This window comes from Passer domesticus, chromosome 2, assembly GCF_036417665.1.
Source record: "Passer domesticus isolate bPasDom1 chromosome 2, bPasDom1.hap1, whole genome shotgun sequence".
Classification (NCBI taxonomy): domain Eukaryota; kingdom Metazoa; phylum Chordata; class Aves; order Passeriformes; family Passeridae; genus Passer; species Passer domesticus.
Genome location: NC_087475.1, coordinates 14,894,196 through 14,907,399, shown reverse-complemented (window position 1 = coordinate 14,907,399; position 13,204 = coordinate 14,894,196). Strand labels below are relative to the sequence as shown.

At 39.5% G+C, this 13,204-nt stretch overlaps 2 protein-coding genes across 37 annotated transcripts in view; one reads left to right on the top strand and one right to left on the bottom strand.

The window, feature by feature from the left end:
* The window catches only part of LOC135293390 (collagen alpha-1(I) chain-like), a 406,941-nt gene that overhangs the window by 58,072 nt on the left and 335,665 nt on the right, over positions 1–13,204 (bottom strand). The window lies entirely within an intron of this gene.
* PHEX (phosphate regulating endopeptidase X-linked) overlaps positions 1–13,204 on the top strand; it is a 113,289-nt gene that overhangs the window by 66,583 nt on the left and 33,502 nt on the right. For all 5 annotated transcript variants that reach the window (XM_064407461.1, XM_064407463.1, XM_064407465.1 and 2 more), the window contains exons 13-14: positions 8,556–8,633; positions 10,163–10,266. In XM_064407461.1, coding sequence (XP_064263531.1) covers positions 8,556–8,633; positions 10,163–10,266 — 182 coding nt within the window. The remainder of the gene's footprint in view (positions 1–8,555; positions 8,634–10,162; positions 10,267–13,204) is intronic.

The window sequence follows — 13,204 nt, the reverse complement described above, 5'->3', positions numbered from 1 at the left end:
CTGAACGCTAAGAATAATTTATCACATCCTGAATTTAATTTAACCTTCTCAGGAAGACTGGATTTTCCTGATCAGTAACCATAGGAGATGTTCTTCTCCATTGGCCAGAGTTGAAACTAATAGCCATGGCGTGTTTGCTTATCTCTTATCTCTGGGGTTAGATTGCTGCTGTCAGCTTCTCCCTTGTTATCTGGCTGCTGCTACTGCTCACTCAGTTGTGCAGGGATGTCAGTTCCATTAATAACCTGAGCACCGTGCAAACAGATAGTGGAAAACAGGTGAAGGGAGAGGAAATTGTATTTAACCCTGATCTCACAGCTGTCATTTTTCAGACTCAGCCACAACTACATAAGGCCAGAATGGGTGTGTGACATCAAAACACTTGTGACAAATCTCATGCTTGAAATAGGAGGGAGACAGATGGACAGACACCTGCAGATGCTACGGGACCAGGGTGAATCTGAAGGTTTTATGGCAGGAACGCAACATGAAAACATTGTTATGCTAAATGACAGAGTAATTCTTCCAAAGAGCAAGAGATCTTCCATCACCCCTGGAAGTCTTGGATTGTTTCAGCTTTAACTTTCACTGTCTTTGTTGTTTTAACAAGTAAGCCTGTCTCCTGTAGAGGTACAGTTAAAAAGACAGTGTAGTCCCCAGCTCAGCAGTAGCAGACGTGGAGGTGCAGGAGATCTGTCCTCTGTGTGGAGGGGTCTACCAGGGCATGCTCAGGTATCTGCTTGGCATTGCCTCACTCTCTGCAATGAAAGTGCATTTCCTGGCTGTGGTGATCTCCTGTAAATACCCACTGAGGAGAGCTGCCTGCTGGCTGGGAGTGGGTGAGGAGCTCAGCAGGGCAGGGCCATGGGCTGGGACCCACCATGGACCCTCAGCCTGGGCCCTGAGCTGTCCACAACCAGGAGCATAAACCAGCAGCACCTCAGCTTGCTCAGGTATCATACCAGTTACTGGGGTCTGATGCAAAGTTGTGAGATTTCAAATGGCTTCAGGTACTGTTATTGCTGGAGTTTACTTGTAAAGGAGCTATGCCACAAAAAGCTCATCAGACTCAGGAATTTGTTCCTTTAGTGGCCTTTTAGAAGCCAGGATGCTGTGACTAAGAATAAAGGCTTCCTCAGCTGCCCTCATTTGTGAAGCAGCTGTGAAATGTCTTGTGCTCAGTTTTCTGTGTATGGGGTGAGTTTCATCAATGTGAAAATACCTAGATATGACTTATTTAAAATATATAAAGGTCTGCAATAGAGAGGAATTTGATCTTGAGTAGAGAGTAGAGCATTTTATGAATATTTTTTCTATGTTCTGCAGCCTGTGTATTTGATTATGTACACATCTGCTTTCCCCCCATGCATTACAAAGCATGGGCAACTGAGAGTGACACACTTGCTGGTATGGTGCTGGTCAGGTCCCTGTTCAAGCAAAAGGAATTCCTCCTCAGAGATAAAACATGCAAGTCATGAGTACTACTGGTGTTCAAGTTCTCAGTCACTATTTCAGTTTGAGTAGTGTTAAAAAGGATCTCTGCCATGTCTGGTTTCAGTTGCATCAAGACTGCAGCTGAAGCTCACTTGTGAAATGAGAAATGAAAAGGGAATTTTTCACATGCTATTCTTTATTTTTTAAAAAAAGCTCTCAGCAACCTTTGCTGAACCTTGAAAATGTTAAATGAATGTAAACTGATGCAAGCAGAGACTAAGGTCAGAAGTTGTCCCTTTCTGGAACAGGTTATTCAGAGTCTTGCATAGAACTAGAGAAGAAAAGCTGTGGTAAATCATATCCCATACAGTTATGATGGGGAGAGAGCTTCCTCACCCTTTCCTGGTCTCTGAGTCTGCCCCTCTCTCAGTGTCCAGTGCCAGAGATCTCAGCACATAGCAGTTTTTTGGGTCCCTGGGGACTTTCATTTTGCTAGCACAATGGGTTTTCATCAGCCTGCTGCTTGCCCTGAGCTAACAAAAACAACAGAAAAGATTTTTTTGATCAAGGTGGGTGTGTTTCTAGCAAGAGGTGGCATGAACATGGGAGTATGGATCAACTCATGAGGTGTTCTGGGGGTAAGCAGTGAAGGAGTTCCTTCACTTCCAGGAAGGAGTTTCTACAGAAAATTGAATATAATTTATAATAATTTATGCTGCTCACCAACATGACAAAGACCAACCAAAGGTGGCTTTTTTTTTTTTTTTTTTTTCCCCTTAAGTTGGAGTTGGGGGAATATGTTTGGTTGTTTGATTTTCAGAGATATCTATATTGGAAAACATGGAATGTCGCCTGAAAATAAAGGCAGGATGTATATATTTTTTTTAACAGTGATAAGTAAGAGTCCAAGCCTAGCTTGGCATGAGTCCTATCAAAGGCAGCTTAGCAGCACATACCATTGGGTATGTATCTATATCTGTATCTATATCTATACCAGCAAGATACTATTGATAGTCTGTGTCTTCAGAGCATGACACTTTAGTTTCTGGCTTGTTTGAAGTGCAGCTGAAAGAGCTCCCAGCTCTCCACACACCCTGGTGCAGTCGTGCCCCAGGTGATCCACAGGGTGCAGAGAGGAATCCAGTGCAGAACCCCCACTCTGGAGCTCACCTGTCACTGCTGGTGTGGTGCCATAGCTGAGTCATTTTGCATATCTGGGCATCATCCTGGTCCATCTTCTGGTCCACGGGCACAATTCCAGCTCCACTGAGCATCCAAAGACCTTTAAAACTCACCCAGGTACTTTGGACAGGAATAGTTATCAGTTAAGCATATCCTGTGCCAGGAACTCAGTTGTGCTGGTCTGCAGTATAAGTGCACTTATATCTTCAAAGATGAAAATATTTTCTGTGTGCCACAAAGAAAGGTATTGCAGATGTGACATTCTCTTTGTGAAAGACAGAATATATGTCTTTCACATATAATAGTCTGTGTATAACATAATGGAATCATGCTAATTGTAATATAGATGTTGCAAGTGGAAAATGGAATTAAAATAAAATGGGCAAATAATTTTTTTCCCTTAGCAAAATTGAAGCAAAGCTGGCAGCAGAATGAGTTTCTGGTGGAAGGAGAAAAAAAGACTGACTTAATTGTAGTGCTGCATTGAACTGAGGAGTTGTGCTTATGAAAATATCACAGTCAATTAGTATGTTTTTATAAGTAAGACTGAAATAAATATGCTAATTTCACACTTTCTCTGACTTAGTCTAGTTCTATTGCTAAAAAAATAATAATAATTTCATGTGGGCTTAGTTTAAACTGAAAAGTTAATTCCCATGAAACTTTTGTCTCAGTGCTTGAACCAATGACTGAATCTTTGTATTCAGAGAGCCAGAATGGATTTAGAACAGAAAAGAGTAGCCCTGATGTACATTGTTGCTTTTTCTGACTCTTTTATTCATGGTAGTCCTACTAAAATTTTAGATGCTTTAAACTTTATGGTGTGTAATAATAATATTGTCTTGCTGAATAGTAGATATTAAGACTGCACATATAATCTCAATGAACACTTGTCTTAGGAATTGCTGTCCCTTTTCCTCTCTGTTTCCTAGGATTATAAGGTATGGTATGCTATTTTTAAGTGTACTAAATAGTATTGTCTTGTCAGTAAGTTTTCTCTGAGTGAGGCTTTGGTTTCAAAAGATAATTCAGAGGAGGAGGAAGTAACAACTGTACCACATAACCCTTCTCCACTTTGTCACGTCATGTGTCCCTACCACTTGTAAAAGTTCCAGAACTTGTTGGGTGTCCATGTAGTGGGTAAGTGATTCAGCTCAGTGATCTGGCAGAAAATTAGCTAGGGAAAAGCTTGGTTAAATTTCTACTGTGTTATTGGTGTGTTCTGGTCCCACAGAAAGATGTGTTGAGGAGCTGAGGCAGCTTTGGAGGCTGTGGGTGCAGGCAGCATGAGAAAAACTATGGACAGAGCTGAGAGGAGTGGGGAAGAAGGACAAGGACTGGGAGTTTTTTTTCTATTTGGCAGCACAAAGTTGTTAAATTAACTCAGCTACTTTTGAAACCTTTTGTATTTAACTGTATTTTTGTATTTAACTGAAAGCAATTTTATGCATACATGGGTGTCATTATTCACATAAGTCACTTGATTATTTATTTTACTTTTTCTTTGACCTTGGCCTCAAGCTATTACAAAGATGGAATGATAGCTGTGTTTTCTGTCTTCATTATTTTAGCAATTATTTTAGAACATTCAAAACTATTATTGTGATACAGAGGCAATGGTTATGGTGCAGTGTGAAGTGGTGGTATGTGAATTGTTATTAAATGAAACACCAGTTCTTGAAAAGGCTACACAGCTTCTATTATTGTGACAAAACAAAATGAAGACAGTTATGCAACAAATAGAGGACAGTTAAGCCAAGTTTTAAAAAATAAATAATGGTAATCTGTATTCTTGAGTACGGATTAGACAGTTCACTGCAGATCAAGTACTGTTAAAAATTGTCATTTCAGGCCAAGTGTTCATGTTTGAGTTGACACTTCACGTTCCATTGTAGTTGACAATGTGAAAATCCTTGATATTTCATTTTCCCACAAAGGAAATACTGTGCATCATTAGGGTGAGCTCAATCCATCTCTCACTCAAGTCAGTAGTGATTTCCTACTGACATCTGTAGGCTTGGGCCTTAGTCCTGTGATGGAACTTTCCTGTGTTTTGCCAAGATCCATCACGCTATTTTCCTATTTTTTCCCATATGTAAATCCTAGATAGATGCAGTGATATTTATGCAGCAGTTTTACCAGATGGCTCTTGAATCATCCGCTCTCAATGAAAAATGAAAAGACTGGGCACATATATAAAGGTTGAATTAATCTTTGTAATTAAATGGAACATTACTTTGCCATGAATGATTTTAGCTTTCACAATGTATTTCATGCTAATTTTTCAGTGAACTGTAATTGTATTAAATTTTTAATATATTTAGAAGCTTAAAAATTATCTTCACAAAGTTATTGAGTCAAGTTAATATACAGATCTCTCTCAGACTCATAAAACTTTGTTGTGAGATATATGTTTTGTTTTGTTTTCTTTTTGCAGTAAGTAAAATATGTCAGTGCTTAGTGCTGTAAAAAATATCCAAGTCATACTCTGAGAGGCAAAAAGGCTCACAGGATGCTCACATGCTTGGTTGTCAAGTGAGAATTTGAATAGGCTGGAAACTGGGCTGCTTTGGAGCACCGAAACACGTCTGCATTCCCACACTGGCAGGTTGTTAAGCAGAGAGTGAAAGCTTGTTTATTATTTTGTTTGTGTAGTAAACTGACTCACAATGCTCTCCCTGTGACAGAAAGACACTGATGGCAAAATCTTGGCTGTGTTGAAGTCAGTGGGAAAACTTCCATGCACAAGGAGTGGTGGAAATAGTCCCACTCTGGCTCCTCTGCCTCAGAGCCTGCTCTCTCTGGCTGCTGGTATAGAAAAGAGTTGTCATGACTTACCCTAAAGCACCCTGCAGCAATGAGTTTCCTTAATTTACCCAACAGCCCAACGCAGGCTGAGTGCTTAATGATGCCTGGGGGAAGTACTCCAGCGCCTCTTTTCTTCCTGCACACATGGCTGTTTAATATGCAAATTAGAGAGAGGAGTTAAATGAGCCTTTAAACCATCAAAAAGTTGTGCATGGTGGATTTATGGTGGATTCATGTGCAATTGCCACATGGCTGGTTCCTGCATATTTGTCACATTTCATTTGACTACCCGTGCTTGCCTCCTGGAAGGCTGGTCTCTTATACGTACTTTTAATCCTATCAAGGGGAAAATAATGACATCATTATCAAAGAGTAAGCAAGCTGTAGAAGAGTTTTCCACTTCCTTATGCTATATAAATAAGGAATCTCCCAACTGCTGTTAAATATTACGCAAGTGAACAGAAAAAATAGGCACAGAAACAAGACTTCCAACATGCAAATTTAGAAACCTGTTCTCAATACGATACTCTCTAACTTGTCAGTTGTGTAAATAAATTGTGCTTTGTGCTGGGCTCAGCTGAGAAGGTTTGCACCTGATGCAAAGCTTCTAGGAAGAATCCCAGTCAGAGGGATTCCCAAGGACTTCAGAAAGCTTCCTATGTTCTCTCATGAGTTTTACTTTGGCTGCAGGAAACAGTTTACCTAACCAGGAGCCAAACATCCTTCACTGTTAGCATCAGCTTTGTCTGTCTTATTTGCTCAGATCTCTAAAACACACATATTGTGGTAATGTCTTTTAAGTAACAAATGTAATAATGTAACATTTCTCCCTTATCTATCTATCTATCTATCTATCTATCTGTCTATCTATCTATCTCACCAAATACAGCTTTAGATATTGACAAAGCATTGAAGTACTAAAAGCAGAATTACCTTTTGAGGTCGCTTTCCAAAATCTCAAGACACACTCTGTTATTTATTAGGGTTTTATATAGACATTATAAAAAAATCTCCATAGCGTCTGACTATTTGATTCTCATGCTTAGAAATCTCAATCTCACAACATCAAATGTAAAAGTCAGAAAGCAAATGATGAACTCATGCCGAACATTTGAGATCCACCCAATTTGTTTAAGTAGCTGACTTAGCAGAAATTAAAACTGTTGGGTTTTGCTTTTTCCTTTTACAAAACTAGTTTTAACTAGTATTAAAACATGGGAAATGGTAAAGAAAATTTTCTGTTTCCTTGCGAAGTTCAGTCAGTTGGACCTGACAACACGACCAGGAAAAATTTAGACATTCTTGATTACATACAAACTTGCAGATGAATCCTGCTCCCTTCCTGGCTTTTTATTCTCCCCCCCCACCACAGCCTTTAAAATATTGTGAAAGACTGCTGAACCTTCTGGCAAAGTGAGGAAACATTCTGTTGAGAGTAAATTTGGCTCATTTCATATTTCCCATTCAGTATTTTTCTTCCATTGCTTTTTTTATTACTAGGGCAATTTGCATGACAATGGGATCTTTCTTGCTTAAGAGATTGTCTGCTCCTGCTGCTAATTTCCTACCTGAAGTTGTTATCTTCTGTTTGTGACATCTTAATTATCTCAACCACAATTAATTGTGATGTCACAAATGGAGGATTATGACTTTGGGTTTGAAGTGAGACTGAGAAATTGAAGGAGTTTGAAGAAGAAAAGAGGCCTTTCTTCTTGAAAAATAAAAGAGGACAGAGAATGACTTTGGTTAAACGGCAGCAATCCTCCATCACCTTTCTTCTTAAAGTTGTGGAACAGCTGGTTTTATATCTTGCTGTATAGGAGGCCCTGCTGTATGGAGATACTGTGAAGTGGGAGAAGGGGAAGGGATATGTGGAGGAAGGACACTGTTCCCTTAAGCAGCCAGTCCCTGCAACAAAAAGGAAATAAAAGTTGTTGGACCCTAGAGAGGTCCTGGCTCTGCTCACACAGGGCAGAATGCAGGGTTGGTATGGTTGCACTTGGTTTAAAGGCCAATTATTTATTGCCTTTCACATCTTGCAATATTCATTTGAGTTTTGACATTGGAGTCTGATGACCACTGAGGCACATTTTTTGAGGAGTGGAGGAAATTCCAAAGACTTATGGAGAAATTATATACAGCATCCTGCAAACATAAAAAAATTAATCTTTTGTGCTAACCTATTCCATCATAGCTGTAATTTATCCTATGGACTTGTCACATTTCACTTCTTTGTGTGTCATCTTATCTTTTTGTGTACTTCTGCTTTTCTTCTGGAAGCTTGCTTCCACAGAGATTCTGGGTGTCTGAGTGGCCTGCTGGTGTTTTTGTGAGGATATTACCAAGGCTGTTTATAAACTCACACCATGATTTACAAAGTGGGAATACTCATCTACAGTTACTTCACACTGGACTGTTTGTGCAGGTTGTGCATAAATGCTGGGACCAAGTCATGACTGAAAGAGGATTAATGAAAAATGAAGTGTCTTATTTTAACACCTCTCCTGGCACTAGGGAAAGAGCAAAGACTGCAAAGTAAAGGAAGGAAACTGGACAATTACACACAGATCAGTCCTGTGGTTTTCAGAAAGTAGTGTCCTTCAGAAAAGGACCCATCCTCAGGTGCAGATGGAAGTGGCCCTCAGTGGAATCACCAGGCTGCACTTGCTGGGATCAAGGTTGATTCACATCTGTGCATCAGATCTATTTTAGCAGTTGGATGTGTACCAGCTACTGGGCCATAGAGAAACAGGCCATTTCCTGTTGTCCTTTGGAAAACATTGTACAAACAGGCATTTGACCATCTGATTAACACAGAGCCCTGTAGGGAAAATCAGCTGTTAAGCTTTTGCACTCCGACACGTTGCTGTAAGTACGCAAGAGCTCTGCAGGCAGTGATAGACCCACTGTGATAATCTGACAGCAGAATCTGGACCCTCTGCCTTGTGATGCCGAGCTCATTTGTGGCACCAAGTTTACCTTGCAGGCAGGTTGTTTTGAAGTAACATTAGGATAGCTCCAGGGAAGCATAATAATACCAAGTGGGAACTGAGCAAGAAAGAGAAAAAGCTGTATGCTGAGAAGTGGTTTTATCTGCCAAAACCTTTTTTCTCTCTTTTTCTTTTTCAAAGGCAAAAGCAGTTATGGCGAAAGTCGGTTACCCTCAGTTTATAATGAATGACACATATATTAATGAAGACATCAAAACAGTAAGTGTCAGGCTTGCAGCTTTATTCATTCATTGCAGCCATTCTTTGATCTGTTTTGCTGCTGTCTAAAGTCAAAGCTAGTCTTTTGTTTGGACTCGTGCTTGCCTGGTTATTTTTATTTTATTTTTGAAGTGTGCTAGCTCTAAATTGTATCTAAATAGTCAATGCTGTTGTATCTGAGATCATGAGGTCTGCTGGGAGTCAAGTCTGCCTGGGTGCAAAAAACCCTTCCTGCTATTAAGCATTTTAAAGGTTAAGCACACAATGTAATAATTTTGCATTTAGTTATAAAAATGGAATAAACCAAAAGCATTTTTTTCTCAAAATAATGATTTTCAAAAAGCCTAATGCAATTTACCTCAGAATATCACAATTTAGGATGCTGTATTTAAGTTCTCCTCATATCTCCAAGCTATGAATTTAATTTACAATTTATGTTTACAATCATGCCAAGAGGTCCTATCCAATGTATAGGCCTATTGTGCTATAGGCCTATACATGTCCTGCTGGACAAAGATACTGTGGAGAGACTCCTTCCTACCCCAGTACCTGTTCCTAACCAAGGCAGGAAGGCAAATTATTTATTATTATTATTATTATTATTATTATTATTATTATTAATTATTATTATTATTATTATTATTATTTATTAATTATTATTATTATTTTGCAACTGTGGTGTGCATTTGATGAATTGTATCACTGCAAGTCACGGGCAGACTAGAAACACAAGTTCCATCCTGAAGCAGTAAAACACAAGAGCGATCATCATCTTTGCCAGATGAACAAACACTAAACAGAGGCATCATTTATTGAGAGCCAACTCCACCAGCCTAGTCCTTGTCCAGGGAAGCTGCAGGGTGAGATGATGCAGTGAAAACAGTGCAATGACACAGAGCATGTGACCAACTCTAACACTCAGTATATGCCCTTGTTTGCTCAGATGAGTGGCAGTGCCTGGTGAAAATACTTATTACATCCCTTTTCCTTGCCTGTTTAGTTTTGTGTGTGTGAATGCTATTAGATTTGGAAACTTATGGAAGCATGGAGCCCTATGGCTGTGAATATTTAATATGGTAGAATTCTCAGAAGGCACAGAATATGAAGTATTTTTTATAAAATGTAAAGCAAACTGAAAAAGGGACTTCATTACATTGTTGGAAGTGGTTTTAAAATGCACTTTTAAAAATAAAAGTAAGCCTACTTCCTCCTGGGAAAGAGGCTCTCTTAATAATAGCTATGGAAATGTGCAGTCTGCAATCCACTGTTGGGTGCTTATGATTCCTTCAGCACAGTGAAGAGTTTTTCCCAGTGTTCCAGACCCTTGTGAAGATCTGTTCAGTCACTGTTTTTTTAAACTAAGCTCATAAAATATTTATTCTTTCTACCAAGTGTGAAAATTTTACTTGCTTTGATAATCTCAAAAAAACTAGGTAATTATCTAATATAAAATAAAAGTTCTACTTGTTTTATGTCAGCTTTTGTTTCTTTGGACATGCTTTAAAAATGTCTGTGCTTTCTTGGAACAGCTGAAGTTTACAGAAAGTGATTATTTTGGCAATGTATTGCAAACTCGCAAATACGCAGCTCAATCTGATTTCTACTGGCTTAGAAAAGAAGTACCAAAAACAGAGTGAGTAGACAAAAGGCAAATTTACATAATCTTCTAACAATATTTTAACTTGTATTATTTAATTTATGCATTAAATACTGTTATATATTAAGTTTTAACATAATTATGTAAACAGCAATGTGTTATGCCACAAAAAGCCTATGGGCAAACTCCCATTATTCAGAAACTTCTGTGAATTTTCTTTTTGGTCAGGTATCCCTGTTCATATGCAGAGTAGTCACCTGCTTGAAGCTTAAACTTAATTTAATGAAAAAAGGGGTAATTGAATTGCAATTAAAAATGGATTATGTCTCTTGGTCACAGTTAGAGTTTGAAATGGTACAGTGGGGATTTATGAAATAAATTCAGTAGCAATGAAATCATAGTAAGAGATAATGCTATTATTAGTAATACAAATCAGCATTGTTATTTACCTGCTGTTGATAGTAATGGTACAGAATGAAACCTAATTTAATCTACTTATGTTATTTTTATTTATTTGTAAACATGAGAGTGCAGATTATGTCACAAACTCTCATAAAATACATGAGAGAATTATTCTCTTTTCTTACTGGTGCGTAATCAAATCCTTAAAATGCAAATTAAAACCTAAGCAGAACTTAATTAGTCTAATCATACTACTTAAAAATGACTTCTTCTACACACAGACTTTGAAATCAGTGCCAGTGCTTAGCTCCAGTGGTTTTATTTCCTTAGGACTCCAGAAGCCCTGCTCAAACTGAACCATGCCTTGTTCTGGGGGTGGCTCAGTGTTGTCTGTAAGGCTGGGGGGCAAACAAAGGTTGTTCATGGTTGAAGTGTTTTGTTTTGGCCCTGTGTGTTCAAGGCAGTATTTATACCTTAGATTTAATTGTGAATTTTACCTTCTCATGACAGCTTTCTCTGACATTGCACTGGCCAACGCTGGGGTATGATTTTAGGGATTTTCCTGGATGTCAGGATAGACCATGATGGTGTGTTCTCTTCAGGGTAACAGTTCCAGGAGAGCAGTGACACAGCCCTGGCCTCTCTGTAGCAATGGTCAGCCCTGGGGCAGCCAGCACTGATGCAGAACCTGTAGACTCTTGGCACGATGGGAAAGCTCCCCTGAAAGGAAATCAAGTGGTGGGCAGCCAGGACTGTAGTCTGAGAGCTGTCACTTGGGTATGCTTAAAAATTGAAAGTGTTATCCAATTGCCCTGTACAAGTTGAACACCTTCTCAGGCCTGTCTTTGCCTTCTTATTCCCAGGGCTACATAATAGCCAGCCCCTCATCACCTTGGTAGATCTTCTCTTGTCAGCCCTCAGAGCACATTCAGGCCTGGGGGATGCCAGTTTGATTTCTGGTGCCTTCCCTTTGTTAGCACAGCTCTTTGCTCTGCCTTCTGCAGGGCTGGAGGTAATCTCCACCCGAGCCCCGGCAGGGAGGGATAATTGGGGCTCCTGCTGGGATATTATTCTGTCTCTGCAACTGTTCAGTGGTAGAAAAGGGCTCTGAAAGTGGTGTCACTCTGCCTCCAGTAATTTTTTAAAAATTTATTTAAATAAACCAATAACTCCCACTTACCAGTCTGAGGCATGTCAAACCTGGCCTCAAAAATATCAGCCACTTTTTAGCTACTTCCCACTTTTAAATCATCATCATACTCCACTGCTTTCTGATGCTTTTGTCTTCTTTTTTTCCCTCTAATTTTTCTGCTTTTGTTTTTTAAACTTTTACATTTCATATAACTCCACAGAATTTTTGATGAGGCTTGGTGCTATGTTAATAGCTAATTACCCTTGGGTTTTTGTTTCTATTTGCTTCATTTCTTCTTTTCCCTAGTTTAGTGTCTTTTAGCATAACATTTATATTTAGAGATAGATATTATAAGATCATCAAAGTTGTGGACCAAAAAAAGATAAATAAGAAAATTAGTGTTTAAGGAAATAAAATAAAAGTTGCTAAAATAATATTACACCCAAAAGGTAAAACACTATATTATTTTAGCAGACAGTCCATGTTTCTCAATAATTATTTCAAACTGGAATCCATTTCCTCAGCTAAATGTGAAATTAAAATGATAGTTCAAGCAAAGCACCAGGGAAAGACCATCAGGGGATGGACAGAGATGGGAGATACAAGGCAAAGCAGTTGGATAAAACAAGGGGGAATATGGGTAGCAAAGTGGAAAAGAATTGTTTTGGAAATTCAACAACTTTTAATTTTAAAAAAAAGGAAAAACCCCTAAATCGGGAGTAATTATCAAAACTATTTATTCTGTCTTCTGTTCCCTCCATCCCTGGCATTTATGTGCCTGACAGGAGAAGGGAGTATGAGCTCAGATGAGCTCATGGCATGGGTGATGGGCCACACCCAGCCCTACTGTACCAGAAAGCTGTGACAGGGCACCGGGGTGCTGGAGCTGCCTCTCCTCCAGTCCTGGGGCCACCAGTCCTGAGGACACCACAGCCCTGGGAGGTGTCACTTGTGCTCAACACCAGCCTTGGTGCCAGCTGCCAGCCTCACAGCTGGCTGGGGAGGTGACTGTCACCTTCACAGCTGGCTCTATCCAACAAGAAAAGAAGTGCTCAGGTATCAGCAGAGAGAAAAATGAAAGGGATTTGTGCAGGAGCTGAGGAATGTGGTGTACAAACCAGCCCAGGTTAGGGCTCAGTGGAGAGTCTGGGAGGGGCAGTGGGGGAGGATGGGCACCAGGTGTGAAGACAATCTTTATAAGCCAGGTAAGATACAGCTAGAGCAGAGGAAAGTGAAAGGCAGAACAGGGGGAAGTGATGGTGATGGGAAAAATTAAGGAGAGTCAGGGTTTTAGTTGCGTTTGCCTATCCATCCATGGAGTCACACACATTCATACATACAAATATACATATGTGTGTGTTTGTGTGTACAAACACATGCCTGCACCTTTTAATCAGAGATAGAATCTGTCCTCCTTAACACTAATATCATACTTGCAAA